The 19,127-nt window shown below is 39.7% G+C and overlaps 1 protein-coding gene and 1 non-coding gene across 2 annotated transcripts in view; one reads left to right on the top strand and one right to left on the bottom strand.

Annotated features, from left to right (window-relative positions):
* gpc4 (glypican 4) overlaps positions 1-10,267 on the top strand; it is a 73,457-nt gene extending 63,190 nt beyond the window's left edge. Inside the window, exons 6-9 of the mRNA XM_042340661.1 lie at positions 1,039-1,182; positions 6,224-6,357; positions 7,022-7,197; positions 7,771-10,267. Of these exons, the coding sequence (XP_042196595.1) occupies positions 1,039-1,182; positions 6,224-6,357; positions 7,022-7,197; positions 7,771-8,033 (717 nt within the window). The 3' untranslated portion in view covers positions 8,034-10,267. The remainder of the gene's footprint in view (positions 1-1,038; positions 1,183-6,223; positions 6,358-7,021; positions 7,198-7,770) is intronic.
* Positions 10,268-13,699: 3,432 nt separating this feature from the next.
* trnaf-gaa lies at positions 13,700-13,772 on the bottom strand. Its single transcript has one exon. It is a non-coding gene; the product is annotated as a tRNA-Phe (tRNA).
* Between the last annotated feature and the right edge of the window lie 5,355 nt (positions 13,773-19,127).

Genomic DNA, 19,127 nt, shown 5'->3' with positions numbered 1-19,127 from the left:
TTTTAAAACTTTTTGTCTGTGCTGCCAAGTGTACCAACAACAAGCACGGTACAATAGTTTTCTCCAATACTTTCAGTATCTATATAGCTGTGCGAGCAAGCCAGAATTCAAATTCCTTGAATTCCTTTGTTGAAAGTGTTGAAACTTGCTCTGATGCCAACTCTTTGTCCTGACAATTAATGTGTATAGGTACAACTTTCTATGGTGTTGCATGATTTTTAGAGCAGAAAGGAGTGGATGTATAAAGATAATTGGGAGAAAGTGCAGAAGTGACTAAGAACAAATGACTCTGAACAAGTAAAAGGAAACTAAGCACGTTGAAACTGCATTGAACTGCAGTATAAAGACTTGGTTAAAATCCAGTCGAACTCATTTGTTTATTCTCCGCATTCCTTTATGATTGCTCCAGACAATAATTTGGAGCAAGTCACAGGGAAAGTAAAATGTTATGCTCTGTGGTCTGACGAGAGAAAATAACTTTTCAAATTCTCATGGTATATCTTTGTTCAATTGATTTGTTTGACTCAGATTGAGTTATTACAGATTGTAGTGAGATCGTGTAGAAATGTTGTCCTCCTGGGAAAACTTGCATTTTTACAAGAATATTTGCATGCTTTTATGTACCAAAAGGACTCTTAAGATTTACATAAGATGTAAACTGTTCATTTGACACTAAGTCAAAGTAAACCCAGTACTGAATTTTTTAAAAAAATTGCATTTATCTAGATTCTAGTTGTAGGGTGACAACATGGAATTATCTTGATGCCTTTTACTGTGTGCTTCTCTTTGAAGGCAAATTGACTGATAGATTTTTAAAGTCTATTAGTTATATGTTCACAGTAGCTGTACGTTTCACAGTCAGTATGGTCATTAAACTCCTTTAATAAAGGGAAATAAAGGTGAAAATTCTCCACGGCTTATCTGGGCCGGTCCCTATTGAACATGAAGGATAAACTGCTTTCGAAAGAATGAAGGAAACAATACTAAAGCTAAGCACTGAGCACCGCTTGTGAGTGACGACTAATTGTGTTCTTTCAGGTGTTTCAGGGATGTGGGAAACCCAAGCCAGTTTCATTGAGCCGGCCATCGCGAGCAGTTTCTGACGGCTTTAATGCCCGTTTCAGACCATATAGTCCCGAGGAGCGTCCCACCACAGCAGCTGGGACAAGCCTGGATAGACTGGTGAGTGTGTGAAAGTATGGCGTTAAACTTAATGATGCACACTATATCATGAAGGATTTCTATGTTTAATTCATTCTTTAAACAATGAAAGTGTATTCAGGAATATCCTGGGTTCATGTTCAGTGTGTTGTGTTGTTTTTGTACCTTTTTCTATATTTCACACCTGGCAGATTTAGCAGATTCCTCTGCTTAACTGATGCAAGTCAGGGAGATGTGGCCAATGATTCTAAATTCCTGTTAATCACTAATGTTCTCAAAGTGGCAGCCCCCCCTCTGCAGCAGAGCCTGCGTCAGTGACGGGTGAGATGGAGACGGGACCCAATCTTTAGTTGACAAGATCGCCTGTAAGAACTGTGGTGGTGGTGGTTGGGGGTGTGGGGAGAGAGGGCGAGAAGACAGAATAAGGCAAGGAGAGTGTTTGCAGCCTGCAGCCAGGGAATAAATTCAAAGCATCTGGTTTGAGGATTGGATGAAAATAAAATTCAAAGGCTGGGATACGAATATAATATCGAAATGAGAATGAACCTAATCCTACCTAATCCATTATGTCTGTTTAAGGAGCCAACTCAGTCATTCTTTGCTTTCCTCTTCCTTTCTCTAAGCCTGGATCTCCACATTGCCTTCTGAACAGCGAGAACCGATTTCTTGAGTGTTTCAATTGGGTCAGGGTCAATATTTTCTGGCAATATATTCAATATCTCCAGTCTGCCAGGAAGAGCTTCATTTCTTTCTGTTGTTTTTATACAACACAATTTGAATTGATTCAATTAAGTTTGGGTATTCAATGGACGCTAAAAATGTTGTATAACGGAGGATTGAGAAAGATGAACTGAGCTGGCAAAACTACTGCCAAGAGCTGTTTCAGATTTGTATCATGACCTGTGCTGTATAACCTTGAGGGAATAGTCTTAACTCTGGTCGGATTGCCTGCAATGCAGAGCTAATACTTAAAGTGAAAAATGGGAGTTTCTGGACTGCCCTAAAATATTTTAACAGCAAAACTCTCGCATTCCCATTTCACTCGCCCGACTCCACTGGCTTCCCATCACATAGAGGATACAGTTCAAGATCCTGGTCCTGACCTTCAACGCCCTTCATGGTCTTGTTCTTCCCTACCTCTGTGACCTCCTAACCCCCTACCATCCTGCTCGCTTTCTCCACTCAGCGGGCTCCGGCCTGCTTCACTTCCCCCCACCTCATTTGCCTCACTATTGGTAGGCGGGCCTTCTGCCATTCTGCCCCCACCCTCTGGAACACCAGCCCACAGTCCCCTTGCCTCCTTCAAGACCCATCTCAAAACCCTCCTCTTTGACCGTGCTTTCGATCACCCTGCTTCTCCCCTGCTCTCCACCCTCCCCGATCCGGACTCCCAGCTCGAGTCCGAAACTCTGTCCGTCCGGCGCCTTGGGACGTCCTCCCGACATGAAAGGCACTTTACAAATGTAATTTTGTTGTTTTTAGTAATTAAAAAAAATTGAGTGCTTGCCACTGTATTATGGAGGAGCAGAGGTGAGTGAGAGGAATGTTGGATCATCAGTATAATTCCAGAAACAAACTCAGCAGGTCAGGCAGCATCTATGGAGAAAGGAAAGTGAGTCAACGTTTCTGGTATAATTCCAGTCTGTCTGATGCAAATGGCTCTGCTTCAAAGCATTGCACTGAATTAATGCCTGAATAGACAAGTGCCACAGGATTTGAACTTGCGATGGCTTTCAGTTTGGAGTGTCCTCTGGTGGTTTGGCCTTGGATTTGCACAAAATAACCTCTCCCCAATTGGCTTTTTCTATTCCCTTTATCATTTTAAACACTTGAATCTTTATCCCTTATTTAGTCCGTTTTCATATGGGAATAGTTTTAATTCGATTAATCTTCATTGTTTAATGATCTGAAACCTGAAATTATCATCATTGTCCTCGATTCCTATCTTTTCATTAATATAAAGTATCGAAGCTGGGCACCCTTGAGGCTCACTACAGCTATATAATTGGAGACACTCTTTGTTGGACTATTTCAGTTTAGGTTTCGGTATTAACTACATGTATTTCAGTTTAAACCCTTTTAGTAATACTTCAAAACATGACTTGTTCATAGTTACACTTCCACAGGCAACCACCTGCCTTCTGGTACATTTCTATGGGCAGTTGTCATAGTAGATCAGCTTTCCTTTGACCTAATAGGTGAGAAGAGATGGGATTGTACAGTGCATTTTTCCTGGTTTTGTAAGCGGTGCTTCTGAATTTTGCTTTGGTACTTCAAGAGTCTAAGTGAAATAAAGCACACAGTTAACAGTGGAGATTTATAGCAAACCTTTTGTTCAGAATAGGTGCATCATAAGTTAATGTGAGGACTTTTTGCTTCGCTCACGTAGAAGTGGATCAGGATTATAAATGAGCATTTTGCAGCCAAATTATTTTGGTTTGAAGCACTGCATCCTTTTCAGAGCCATGGTTGCAAAGCCACTAATGATTCAACAAAATAAAACTTTGCCTAAAGCAGCTAAAGTTCCTTTGATGTGTTTGAGTCTGTAAACGGTAGAATCTAAAAATAAAATACTATTTGGAGTATTTAAAAATCAAATACTTTCTTTTCCTTTTCTCCCTCTCAGAATCCAGTAGAAAAACATGGCAAATTTTTGAATTGTGTTGCTTTCTATAGCATCTCCCCATCTCTCTGATCTTGTCCTACCCTATTTTTCTGCTTACCTCCCTCCCCCTCCGCTTCGCAAACACAGGCCTGCTGAGCATTTTCTGCCCACCATCAGTGGTCGGGCTTTCAGCTGCTTGCTTTGTAACTCCCTCTCTCTACACCTCCATCTTTCCCCCTCTGTCTTTAAATCTTGCCTCAAAACTACTATTTGACCGTGCCTGCAGTCGCCTCCCCACTCGCCCTCCATGCCCTCCTCTCTTGCTAGACATCTGATCCGGTTCCTGTGAAGCGCTCCGAGACATTAATGGGCAAGTTATGGCGAAGTCGAGTCGTAACAAATGTTAGCTTTTAAAAACGTGCCCCGTCAAACTTTACTTTGAAAAAGCCACATCAAAATTTACATGTGTATTAATGTAATAATTTGAAGCGATTATAATCAGCACATCCATAGTTCTGGTTAACCTACATACTGTAATTTGTGTTGCTGTGATGTAACTGCAGTTCAGCAATAATCAAGGCCAAATCAGAGAGCTTGCTCAGATCATATCACATTCATGACTCGGGTATATCTACATTCTCACTGAAAGTTGTACAAAGTGCACTTTAAACTCTTAGTCATACACATTTGTTTATGTGTGAATATAGAGCACTGCGTTACTTAACACTTGCATGTGCAGCTCATGCACAGTAAGGATGATCGAAAAGAAAACCATTTTTACAACTCCTTACCTTATTGTAATGACAAAGTCACCAGTATTATGTCTGCCAACTGTTTGTAGGTAAATGAGGCAGGAAGGTCCTACCAATCTGGACACAAACATTCTCTTTTCAAATAGTATTGATGGGATTTTTAATGTTCACCTGATAGTAGGCAAAAGGGTCATCAATTTAATGTCCTCCAAAAGGTGATACCCTTGACAAGTAACACCCATCATTACTACACATATGTGAGCCTAGACTTGTCAGCTGCCCCAATACTACATAACGTGTGAGCCTAGACTACGTTCAAATGCCAAACTAAAGCTTGAACTTGCAACATTCTGATCAAAAGGCAAGAGTGCTACTAACTGAAATATCAACAATATACCAAACCTCAAGAATAGCTTTTTTTTAAACTAAGATTAAACCTAATTTTTGATGTTGGTAGTGAGTTTATATTTAGACTTATTTTGGCAAACCTTTTGATTAGAATTGATTGATGTTCTAACTTTAGTAACCTTTTAGTATGGTTCTGCTAAAATACCTAATTGTAAAAGTCATTCAATGAGCAGCTTAACAACTTCTTGAGTAATTCTATCCTCTGTTTTCAGAAGATTGCCTCCTCTGTAATAAAAGAGCATCTAATTTTAGTCAGTTCATTCCTTTCAGTCAAATTCATTAGTCTCCGGATATGGTTAACGTGTATTTAGCTATTATCATTGGTAATCGGTTTACTGTGGACAACTGACGACAAAGAGAATGTTTGGAAATAAAAGTTTATGTTTTAAGCAGAAATTCCCTACCTTTCCTTCCTTCGCGTGAATTATTTTATTATAAGAAAATGACTGGGGTTGTCCAGCAGTTAAATTTGTTTTACTCAACATCATAAGATAAATGTGGAATATTTTCTGCACATTTAAATAACGATGTGCGGGAAATATGTTGGAATTGTATAAAACTTGTTAGGCCTGGAATCAATTAGGTGCGTCTCCAGGCTCATTTGCGACCTTTGATTTGCATAAAAGTATTTTTAATTACTAAATGTAAAGATACTAGTATAGAAATATACTTCCACGATTCTGTGCAACTGATAAGAGTGGTGATCCAGATGGTGATATTTCATCTTGCACATTGCTTGTTCAGAACAAGGACCATGACTTTATCTTGAATGACGGCCATAGAAACCTCCCTATCTGATCTCGTCTTTACACTGCATGTAACCTTATCAGTCTGTGTTTGTTCCTGTTGCTAACCCACATATTTTCAAAATGCAGCAGGGATGAAAGATGGGATTTTAAATTGCACTAGTGACTAATTGTTTGTTTCCCCCCCATCTTAAACTTCTACAGAAATTGAATTTTTGAAACAAATCACCCTCACTGAATTTGTGCAAGATCCCAGTGGCTTTATGAGTTGATGTGTCGTTACCATTTCAGAACAGGAGGTTCTGAATTTCAGACTCTGGTCTTTCTTGAGTTTGCTTTTCTCAGCCTGAAATGAAGCTCGACAAGCCCAGGCTAGAGATGATCAAAATTAGTCAGCTTCATAACCCCGAGTTGATGTTCCTGAAATAGTTGAATGGCCTACAGTATCAATAACATTGCTTGACACGCTTATGTGTGTATGTTTTAAGCATACTGCATAGACCAGGATGTTTCCATCGAACAGAACTGTGTTTTATTTGTTCGCTTTTTAGGTGACAAATGTGAAAGCAAAACTTAAGCAGGCAAAGAAGTTCTGGTCCACCCTTCCAAATAACATCTGCAGTCACAATATCTCAGCTAGCACTGTTGAGGAGGACGAATGTTGGAACGGCAGTAACAAGAGCAGGTAAACATTTAAGACTTATTTTTTAAAAAAAATATTTTTGGACATTTTGTTCAACCTTCCCCTTGTTTGTGGGAAGTGTTGAAGTAAACTGGTGTAAGACTTTTTTTTTAAGAGCCTTTAAATTTGTATTCACTATTTTTGAGAGTAAATCCTGCAAAGTGCTTTGAGATTTCCCCTGATGTGAAAGGTGCTATGTCAAATGCAGGGATTATTATCATTAATAATTGATCACAGAGCTACAGCATACTTTGACTTCAAAACTACACAAAGCATCTACAAAGGGAACACTGCTTTCAGGTCTCCCACTGTCAGTGCAGCTATTTGAGAACTGCTGACTAAATAATTCGCCCACAAAACATACAGTCAATTCACTTTACAGTATATTCTGTGAAGCGCTTTGAGATGTCTCGAATACGTGATAAAGTGCTATATCAAATGCTATATCAAAAGTATTATTATTGAATCGTTAACATCATCGAAATATGAGGTGGCAGAGTGGGCAGCCAGATCTTGTAACTTTGGTGGCTTGCATAATACTCCTAAAGTGTGGGAGTATACATGTGCAAACATAGGGCTTTTTTAAAGAAATATACTTCCAAAAGAATAGTGTTTTCTACTTACCCCACAATATGATTGTTACTTATCGTGGGACCATGTTTTCTAGGTACACGTTTTCAGTGACTGGCAATGGCCTAGCAAGTCAGATCAACAACCCAGCTGTAATTGTGGACATCACCAAACCAGACATTGTGATTCGCCGTAACATTATGGTGCTCCGGACAGTAACTAATAAATTGAAGAATGCATATAATGGAAACGATGTCGATTTTCAAGACACCGGTAAGTACCTCTCAAACGGTGATAGAACATCTCTATCCTCTCCTATTTTTTCCTTCGTTTGGATTGAGACCATTTGATCCCTCTTTTCCAACCATGCTGTTTAGCGGCTGAGTATTGGGGATGGAGAGGGCAAGGAGAGGAACAGTCGTAAATATTAGGTATCTTCTACTTTGGAACCAAGTTGACTGCAAACAGAGTGCAGTGGAACGTTTAGAAGAATGGACTAATTTGAGCTCTGGGCATCAGCTGAGCAATATTACTGAAAGAGCCTTTCATAGAAATGAACCTGATTTAATTCTTTGCCAGCAGAAAATATAGCCCAAGATGTTCATCTTAAGTTGATGATTCCTAAAAGTACAATAGTTGTGTAATGTATCGACAGTCATTCTAGTGTTGGACAACTTGGGAGAACTACCTTTTAACTTGTTATCTCTCTGGCGGATTGAAACCATTTAGAATGGGTCTAAACCTTAACTGAATGTGTTTTGTTTTTCATTCATAATTATTTGCGGGAGCGGGAGATGCGAGGAGGGGGGCATCTTTTTAATGTGACTTTGTTGTGTTTTGCCCCAGGTGATGAAAGCAGTGGTGAGGAGAGTGGAAGCGGTTGCTTTGGTACCGATTGCCATTTAGATTTTGACTTCACCAGTACCGATGTACCTCTGGTCCGAATGCCCTTAAAGCCCAAGAGAATCAATCCCAACAAAATGGATCCCAAAGACATTGACGACGACAAAAACGGTTCCGACAGCAATGTCGCTTGCAGCAATGGTCCCGCTCAGCTCGTCCTGCTCATCAGCTGTTTGGTGACGGTCTTACAGAGACAATTGAGATAATCGCAGAAGGTGCAGAGAAACTTTGCACTTGCTCTTTTTTTAAAAAAAATGAAACTATTCTTCTCACTCGTACCATCCGGTGACTTTGCCTTTAATTTTAAATTTGTTTTTAAAGTCACAACAATATATGGTTGCTACTTTTCTGATAAAAGTGCTTCAAATGTATTTAGGCTGCCATTGGTATCACTGTATCCGTATGACAGTATGGTTCTTCACTCAGTACACCTGAACACAGGGCTTTTACATTTTAAGATGTGGTCACTATAGCACACGAATCTTTAATGCAGTTGCGTGTTCATTTTTTTTATAAGAACAAATCATTCTACCTGTTATCTTGTGCTACCACATTAAAGAAAGCCTGGACCATATGCAAGAAAATCTTAACAGTGCATTGAAAAATTGTGTCATGGTGAATATCTGTACAGAAGCAAGCTTATTTATCTTGGTATCTTGGAATAATGCAGCACCTATTGATGCACAAAAGTAACTGTTTTATGTAGTTAAGGTTTTATTACCTGTGCTAGGCAAAACTGGTATAAGTTGAAGTAGAAGTTGTTATTTTGGTTATATAGTTGCACAGAGTGATTAGAAGTATGAATGTTACACCAGTTGATAAAGAAATCTGTTACTTAACCTTCCAGCAGCATTTACACGTATGGAAAGAGGCGACAGGAAAATTTTAGTTGGGGTTCCTGGCTGGAATTTGGCACTGTACGAACTTCAATGTTGGCTCGAGTACAGTGATTTTCATATTTCCTAGCATAGAAATACATAAGAAAAGACATAGCTTTTTTATAAATTGTTGACGTGTGCTCGATCTGCCCAGTGCACTGGGTTTCAGGATCTGACAGAAAGTAGGGAATTTCCTGCACTTCTTCCCACAGTTACAGCCATCGGGTTCCTCTTGGATTTAATTTCCAGCCTAAAGACTGTAACATTATCGTCTTCTTTTGATTCCAGCTTTTGTTGTAATGTTAATTATATTTTTATATCAGAATTTAAACTACTTGTAATCTAGCTCAGGGTCAATGAATATTTTCCAAAATTCTGCTCCATAAATTTTGACAAATAGTACAGTCCACAGAAGATCGAAACCATACATATTTGCTGTTTATACAACATCCTGGAGGTTCTCATTCATTAGGAGCAACTGTTTAAATAGTTTTTTTGTGTGTGGGAAGAATGGTTTGTATATAGCTAACTAGCTGCTCATTGCTTAGCTGTGCCAACTTGAGGCTTTGAAAGATACACTGTTCCTTTGGATGTCGTAGAATTTATTTTTGGCTTTCAGACCGTTTTCTTTTCTACAAGGGGGGGAAAAAAAAATACAACGGTGTCTGAAATGTATGCACATTGGCTGAAATTCAGCTGGCAGGCCAGCAAAGAAAGCACATGGTTGAAAAACAAAGACACAGCATCCATCCAGGGAACAGCCAAATTTTTTTCCAAAACCTCATCTTTTGGCTTGTGTGTTCATTTGTAAATTCTGCTTTCAGTCATCTTTCCGCCCCCCTCCCCTCCCATTACATATTTCAAAGCCTTATCACATCATTTCAGGATTTATATATATTAAGACTAATCATTTTACTAATTCTTGATTGTTAGTTTTGGTTTTAAACGCCATGCAAAATGTCATCGGCGGAAGTTGTGAAACGATTCTAGTGATTGGCGGTTTTAATGACGGTACAGAGCCTGCGCTGTGTAAAACGTAAATTAAGGAATGTCATCTTGGATTGCCACAAATTCTTTTGAGTAAATATGTGTGAATATCGAATTTCTGAGTGTTTGAATTCTTGTGTTAAACTAAAGAACCCACAATCTGAGATTCATGCAACAGTTAATCGAATGTTCTTTCTGAATTTTTTCCACTTTGAAAACTTTAATATTACTTTAGCAGTTTTTTTTAAAAAAAGCCATGCAAATGCATTTGGTTGTACAATTGGTTAGAATTATCTGGCATCTGCATTCTACAGTACTTAAGCAAACAAATTACATGTGGAAATATATATTGTTGTATTGTATCTGAAATGGGCATATTTAGGATCTTGTAAGCAATGTTTAGATTAACCTTTTATACTGTACAAACTACTATTAAATGTTGCACCTATTTAGTTCAACATTTAACTAAATAAACATTGTCAGATTAAGTAGCTTCTCCAGGTCATCTCATCCCAGAAGTCAACATTCACATTTCACCAAGAATATTTAATAATAAAAGCTACCAGTACTTGAAACATATTGACTGTGAAATTCCATCTTTAAGTGTGCATAGACTGAAGTCAAAATAAATGAGAGTTCTCCACAGTTCTATAGAAATGAATGAGGGGATCTTTTGGCATTTTAAAAACAAGAGGGACGTAAATGCACACAAGTTTATGTGTAGAAAATGCACATATCTTGTTGAGGGGCGTGTTATCCAGGTTACTCTCCTTGCATGTAGATGAAGTAGCTAGGAGTGAGAGTTACTTGAAACAGCCCACACAGATGGTATGTGTTTGTTCAGTTTGGCACATTATACAAGGCGGAGAGAGTAGAAAGAATTGAGATGGGGCGTGCCTCCTGCTATCATTGGCAACCATTGTGGAGAATTCCATACGCTTTGCTACCCAACTTTCCAGTTGTGAAGGAGGCAAATGGAAACGAGGGGAAATGTTTTAATCCCTCCTCCAACAGAACTCATTAAGAGCATTTTGTTCTCATTACTATTCACATTTAGTAATAACATTTTACAGATTTCACATGGGCTGAGATGTATTTCAGTGCGAACCACTGTAAACAAATCTAAAGGCCTTGGGAAGAATTCTGAGAAATATTGGAATTGCCTTTTAGGTGGTTATCTTCATGATGCCAAAGATCTGTCAGACATCACTACAATTAGTGCAAATTAATGAAAATAACTTCTAAACTATCTTTGCTCCTTAGCGATGCCTTGTTTTTAAAGTCTGGTTGTATTTGACTTAATTCAGAACAGACCCACAGCTGTTTTTACTTAACATTGCAATCACACTATGTTTAAAGATGTATTAAAGTTGTCGAGGGCACTTCAATTTCACACAAAAGTTTGCTTCCCATTGCTGATTTTCTGAAAAAATATTCTTAATTTATTCAGAGTTGCTGAACTGGATTTTTTTTAATCCTTGCATTTGATATAGTGCTTTTCACGTCGGGAGGATGTCCCAAAGCGCTTCACAGAACATACTGTAAAGTGAATTGACTGTATATTTGTGGGCGAACGCGGCAGCCAACTGCGCACAGCAATGTCCCACAAACAGTCGTAGATTAAAAATGACCAATTTATTATTGTTTTTGGTTTTGGAGGGATTATTATTAGGCTCTGTGTGGAGTAAGGAAACTTGCCCAAGGTTTCGCCCTCTGCCTGGAATTGAACTAAGGTCTCGCTTGCAAAACGAGTGCTCTAACCACTAAGCGACAGGACTCCACAAATTGTATTTGTTAATTGATTGAAAAGACTGAACACTCGAACTCTTAAAATATGTCAGTTTCTGAATCCCACTTGCCCTGGTAATACTTTCTCTCTGGGAACCAAAACTGCAATTATATATTCTAGCTCAACTACATTAATCCATACATTGAAAGTTGGCCACATATTTCCAGAATGCTATGTAAAATGTACTTACATTCCAGGCTTATTAAGCTTTTCATTTAGTGTTGTCAAATGGGCCTCAAATCTAACCATTTTGTTTACATTTGTATTGCATACACGAGGGAGAAGGGAGGGGTGGAGGCTCACGTGGAGTACGAACAATGGCACGGAATAGTTTTGCTGAACACCAGGCAAAGCTTCCTTCTCTTTTTAAATCATACCGTGGGATATTTAACTTCCACGTGAACAGGCAGACAGCGTCGAGGTTTAACATTCCATCTGAAGGACAGCACCTCTGACAATACAGAACTCCTCCAAGACTGCATTGGAGTATCAGCCTCGATTATTAGCTCAATCCGAAAGGGCAGCTTCAACCCACAACCTTCTGACTCTCGAGGTGAGAGCGCTACCAACTGAGCTGGGATGGCATTTGGTCGGACTGAGTAACTAACTCCCTTTGGTATAGGGATTCATTACAAGGGCAGAGCCTTCAAACCAGAACTTTGACTGTTAGAACTGAGGACAGAGGGGTGCGAAGATGTGCCCCAGAAAGTGGCAGAATTAATAGCACGTTTAAAAGAGAGACAGATATTTGGGTAGTGGATGTATTTAAGGAGTGCGGCGAAAAGGTAGGGTAATAGAATTAAAAGATCTGGCAAAATCTAAGGTACGGGTGGAACGGGCTCAATGGGTTGAATGGCCTCTTCCTGTTTTCCTGTGTTCCAACTAATTGCTACTCCAACCTAAACGGAGGCATCGAACTACAATGGGAATTGAGCTATTCTTCACTGAGAATTTGCAGTTATCAAAAATATTACTTCTGACCGCGTAGAAAGAAGGTCTACTGAATGCCATTTCTTGCGGAGGTTAAGATGTCAGCAAACTTCATAACTGGGGTTGCGATTAGTTGTTCTATGAAACTCTCCATCCTTGCCATCTTTTAGATGTTTACGCTGTTTAAAACATCCGCAAAGCTGCTGGTATCTCAGTGGGCCACTTGACTTGTTAACAGTCCAAACTGTACCACCGAGTTAAAGATTGAATTGATTTACTCTTTCGAATTCCCGAACTTATTAAAATCCATCATTTCTTCCAATGTGATATGCATTATGTCAGCTCGCTCCACGTTCCCAGTATAAGTTCCATCTGCTAAACCGTCAGTCTTGTTTTTTTCCCCCCAGTTTTATATAATGTATCGGGGAGGAAACTGAAAATGCAGGAAGCGTCTTGTGACGATGGAAACCTTTCCGGGTCGCATTACCTTTGAGGAATTCATCCGCCCACATTCGCCTACAGATACAGTCACTAAACCTCACAGTAAAAATCCTCCTGGGAAGCGTTTCAAGGCGTGAAACGTTTGTGCATCGAACGGAAGGGTTATTATTATTATTGTTCCTGTTACTCTTCTAACAACATTTCGAATTGGTTTTTCACATCAGGCGGGCGCCGTATCGAACGCAAGGATCATTATTATTGCTGTTATTATTATTATCCCGTGCCGTAAAAGGAAAATACATGACATTAATAGTAGCGTCAAAGTGTTTTGAGCGAAACGTTTGAGGCGCATTTTTTATTTCGCGACGACGCGTCACTTTTTGTTGACGACCCTCTTGCGCGGATGTAAAATCAACCGGATGTGTGGGCGGATGCAAATGTGCGCACAATTACCGACCGGGAGTGCGGGGGGAGGAAAGTGGGGCGGGGGAGGGTGGGGGGTGCGGAATAATTTTAATTTCATTTGCTTACCTTTTCCGTTAATGATTTTCAGCATAAATTTCAATGGTTCGATTATTCGTTCGTTCGTTCGTTCGTTCGTTGGTTGAAGTGAGTGGGGAACCCCCCCCCATCGAAATGAGTTCACGACGTTAATCGTTTTGAGCGATTATTTAAATGTTTTTACGAAGGGCCTTAATTCACAATGATATAATTATTTGTAGTTGTGGTGGTGGTTAGTTATTTATTTATTAATTATTTATTATAGTAGTAAGTAGTAGTAGTAAAGTAGTCGTAGGTGTTGAGAGGGGTCAAATTTTGCTGCTGCTTTATTGCTTTAAAAAGGATTTGCCGAAACCCGGGATCGAACCAGGGACCTTTAGATCTTCAGTCTAACGCTCTCCCAACTGAGCTATTTCGGCTCTGAAGCCACGTCCCGCTTTTGCAGCACTTCCCCTTGACGCACAGAGAGGCGTCACGACCCGCCCAACCGCCCGCCCCGCCGTGCGGAGGTCGTCTCAACGGCCTCGCTCACTCACTCTCTCTCTCTCTCTCTGGCCCTGAGTGTTGCCCTCCTAACGCGCGGGAGCGGGGCGGGGCGGGCGGGTCGCTCGCAGCGCACGGCCCCGCTTCGCCGGTCGCGGAGGACCGTCCCGCCCGAAGCAGCGCTTCGTTCTCCCGAGTCCGACGCCTCCTGTTGGCCGGACCGCGTGGCTGCAGCAGTCACAGCAGCAGTCACAGCAGCTGCAGTAACAACAGCAACTGCAGCAGTAACAGCAGCAGCAGCAACTGCAGCAGTAACAGCAGCAGCAGCAACAGCAGCAGTAACAGCAGCAGTAACAACAGCAACTGCAGCAGTAACAACAGCAACTGCAGCAGTGCAGCAGCAGTAACAGCAGCAGTAGCTGCAGCAGCAGTAACAGCAGCAGTAGCTGCAGCAGCAGTAACAGCAGCAGCTGTAGCAGTAACAACAGCAACTGCAGCAGTAACAACAGCAGCAGCTGCTGGTCGGTCTTTCAAGTCCATTCTTGCATTGACTTCTTTTAACCCAACGTAACATGTAGGAGCAGGAGGAGGCCATTCAGCCCTTCCAGCCCGCCCCGCCATTCACTCATGGCTGATCTTCTAACCTAACTCCAGCTGATACCCTGACGCTGCCTTATCCCCATTAGCCCCTTAATCCCTTTCGCGGTAAGAAATCTCTCTCTCTCAGTCTTGAATATGTTCGAGGACTGAGCGTCAACAGCCCTTCGGGGCAGTGAGTTCCATGCGTTCGTCAGCCTTTGAGTGAAGAAGTTCTTCCTCAACTCAGTGCGAAGGGACTGCCTCCGATTTTATGGTCGGGACCCCTGGTTTTAGTTTCTCCAACCGGGGAAACAACCTCCCACTATCTACTCTGTCGTGCCCTTTGATGATCTTATAGGTTTCTATAATTCTAATTCTTCCATATTCTAGAGAATATAGGGCCCAAACTGGTCAGCTATCCTCGTAACCCATCCCCTTCGTCCCTGGTAGTACTAACCCGGTAAATCTACGCCGCGCCCCCTCCAAGGCAAGTACATTTTGGCCCCTGGAGTTGGATCCCTGGCACACCTCTTGCCAGCAAAGATTGTGCCCCTTCCCAAGGCCGAGGGCTCTCTTTAAGCGATCCGACAGCTTTTACCGTAAAACCTTTTTTTTAAATCAGGAATCCTTGCAATTCGATGTGGCACCTCGTCGCGTCTTCCAGGCGTCTCGGAGGGTTTCAAGGAATATACCGTACAACAACAACTTGCATGTGCATAGCGCCCGTCGCTGTATAAATCTCGGAAATGCTTTACAGTAAACTGTATATTTTTGTGGCGAGACTGATTTTTTTTCTCTACTGATGTGGAGCAATGATGGGAACAATTTAGGCCTTCTCTTCTCTTGCCCCTCCTCTGTGGTTACATAATCTGCCTGCGTCACAAATAAGATCTGCTGAAGAAAGATCCTGTGCTCGTTTGCGGCTATCGCTTGTTGAGCTCCATTTATACTTTCCCATTAAAGGGCGAGAAACTGCGCATCATTCGTCCATCATCCGGCGAACGGATGCAATAATAGGGCTTTCGTAACCTTGTTATACAATAAACTTCCACTAAGCGGCAGTGTATGGATTTTTATAAAAAGGATACTTTTGCTTTCAGGCAAAATCTCATCGGAAAACTTGCGATTTCTGTAATCTCGGAAGTCAACACCATACGTGCCTTACTATTGTAAGAAAATGAATGGTCGGATTTGTCATTCAATCTCTTGTAGGAAAAATTAATTTCTTCTAATGGCAATTTGGCAAGCCGGCATGCGGGAGGAAGGAAGGATAGATGCTTCTCCTTATTTGACAGATGTGGTTTGAGTTTGAGAATCGTTTTCTCTTCACCAATTTGGATCTGACAGATCTCAAAATAAGGGTTTATGTAGATCTGAGAGGTTTTGAAGTTGCGTCTATGCATTATTTCTTTCATAAAAAGGATATATCAAAAGGGTACTACATTGCATAATTCCATGCAAGTTAGATGTCTTGATGGAACCAAGTTCTAACATCTGTTTTATAAATTAAACCATAACAATAATAATCTTTGCATTTGAAATAGCGCCTTATCATGTCGTTGAGACATATTAGGGTGTTTCACAGGATACTGTAAAATGAACTGACAGTATATTCAATTGTTTGCTGTTCAAATGCTTAATTCTAAGTTTGAATGCATTTCCTATACATCCCAAAAACAACCTTGTGAAGAGAAACTGCCTTATGATATTCTGTTCTACCTTTGGTCCTGTCTTTGAGATCTGGAAGTGACCTCAGGAATTTCATTTGTGACTGTCACTCCTCCAGGTCGAGCTTTTCTATTTATCATTAGGCTTTGCTTCCTATTGCTGAGTTAATTTTCAATTGTATTCGCTAATTCACCATGTATTCCATAAAAGTTAATCTTCTGTAACAGTCTCATGTGTGGAACTTTAAATGCCTTCTGAATGTTCTTCCTGAAATTTATGTTCAATTTTCATCAACTGGCATCATCTTTTGTATTTGACAATTATGTTTTATTTCCATCCTTTAATTCCGTACTTTCCAAATGTAATTCTGAAGTGTTAGTTCTGTAAGTTTGTGGTTCTGGCAAAGAAAAACAAGACAAATATGATGGACCTGATGAATTCTCTGTATTTATTCTATAATCTGACATGAAACAAGTGTTTTCCTGTTCACTAGCTTTCCAGAATGGGTTAGCAGCAGTGGTTATTTTGTTGGCTTCAGTGATGAAATCTGCTCTGACAGTAACACTCAATCATTCAATTACTGCAATGATTCTGAATCAAGAAGTAACACTGTGAGTGTATCTTGGGCCAAAAAAAAGGAATAGACCCAGTAACAATGTTATTAACAAATACTGTATTTTCTCTAGTGAACTGTAGTCTTATTGGGTGAAACCATGTACGATGTTCAATTTCCACAAAATCCACTGTAAATTATATTCCCATAAATCTGAAGTAACAACTTTACAAAGTGAAGCATCCACAACTGTATTGAATCAGTATTTTCAAGCAAAAAGCCTTCACATACACATAAATATTTTAAAAGGTGTGTTTGAAGCTGTATCAATTTAAAATCTGCAGAGGTGTAAGCAACCTTATATCTTTATCTGAAGCTCAGTGTGGTGACTAGCATTAGGTATCTCCCAGTTTTGGACCATTTGCAATGCAGCTTTCTGTCAAATTTACAGTTGTTTTCAATATATTTGCCAAGCTGCATTTTCGTTTGTCAGGTGTAACTACTGTGGTCCTGATGCTGATTCTTTTTCTAATGCATTAAAAATACATTTCGGAAATATTTAACACTCATTTAGTTCATCTTATTTGTGGACTTAAACTTGACCTGAGGAAATATATGATGCAGAAAACTGAAGACTGATGAATAACTTATTACTTCATTGGCAAAAGTAATCACCAGTCTATTTGATCTGGGTTATCTTTCAGATCTAGACCATATCAGCACCTCTGGAGTTTCAAGCTCTGTCTTGGATCATTAACCTAATCTTTGTTAAGGGATATTTTATTTCCTGAAAATTGCACCTCATGTTACTATCCAGTTGAACATCCGTTTTAACTTCCTTCTTCCAATTTTTATAAATTCCTCAGTTTTCTTACATTTCTTATAAGCGAGAAACTTGGGTTCATTCCCGGCAGGGCAAAATGTTAGTTAAGTTTCCTTACTCCACATGCCTCAGTTTACCTAGCAGTGAGTAGGAACCTGTTTGTTAGTCTTCTGGGGGTAATAATTCCTTCAAAAAAAATAATAATAATAAATTGGTCTCTTCAATCCACGACTGTTTGTGGACACTGCTGTTACAATTGGCTACTGCATCTCACCCACAAAATATACAGTCAATTCTGTGAAGTGCTTTAAGATGTCTTGAAGACGTGATAAGGCACTATATCAAATGCAAGGATTATTATTATAAGATGTAAATATGACTTGTCTAACCCTAGCTTTGCCTCTGAAGCTGAGGAGCAACTGTATTTGTTTTCATGGTGAATCGTACAGTATTTTGAAGTTGCCATCATTACTGATTTGGTAGACCTTCCGGTATGCATTTGCAATAATTTTCATGCCATCTGTGCATGTATGACTGTGAACAACAGATGCTGATAGCTGTAAATCTTATAATTAGAAGATGTTGAAATTCGTACTCTCTAAAGAAAGCACCATGTTTGAGGCAAAATAAACTACAGTTGTTTGAACGTTGTACCACATTAAATTGTTATTAATTCAGGCTGCAAATGGATTGTATTGTATGCATATTTATACATGTAACAATATCATCCTTTATATATTGCATGCTTTAGCTGTCTGAAAAAAGTGTTACTGCATTTTTATCCTACAGTTTGCACTTACTTAAAATCAATTTAAATCTGCATCCCAAAACCTGTGGTTACTGATTTTGTAGACCAGTAAAAATAAATCAAATTTAATTTACGTCACCAACAACAAAGCCGATAATGAAGAGAAACTGTAAAGATATTCAGTACGATTCCTATATGGTTTAACATTGTACATCAGTAAGCCTGCTGAGGGTAGTATCAGAATATATATACCGAAGTTGATTTTCTGACTTTAGAGAGGCTTGATTAAATTATCCTAATGTCATTAAATGTATCCAGTATTAATGTTACAGTTCTGCAACCCTTCTTGAATTTTGATCCTTTTGTTCACCCACAGTGCATAAGCATTCAGAATCCAATTGTAAGTTAAGAATAACAAATTAAGAACAACTGCTCTTGATTAATAATTCAGTATCACCTGATCTTCTCCACCAGTTTCCTAATTCGATTGAACAAGAGAAACCAAATTACCAGACCTACTACAAATTCTATCTGGACAAACTGGAAAAGATCCAAGTTCCTGCTCTGGGAGGTGTCTCTTGTTTCATGGGAAGGAGAAACATATGGGCAAAATATTAATTTATGTGCTTAATTATCACCTGGATTAGAGTTTAATTTGTAAGTAAAGAGTTAGGAATTTTCCATGAAAATTAGACCAATCAATTTGAAGAATGATATGCTGCTGCAAGAACTGAATGGATTAATTGCAAAAGTTTCACTTGGTCCAACATATCTTGGCTGTCATTCAAGATGCCTATCAGTTTATAATCTAGCTCTGCCTGGCTGACAACAAGGACAATGTGAATATGAGAGGTGGTAAAATGCATCTTGCCTTGAACAGTATTGCTTTGATGTACACAGTTGCAGTCTTATTGTTTTTA

The sequence above is a fragment of the Callorhinchus milii genome, unplaced genomic scaffold, assembly GCF_018977255.1.
Source record: "Callorhinchus milii isolate IMCB2004 unplaced genomic scaffold, IMCB_Cmil_1.0 Scaffold15, whole genome shotgun sequence".
Lineage (NCBI taxonomy): Eukaryota > Metazoa > Chordata > Chondrichthyes > Chimaeriformes > Callorhinchidae > Callorhinchus > Callorhinchus milii.
Note: the sequence above shows the minus strand (reverse complement) of the source record. Positions and strands in the feature narration are given on the sequence as shown.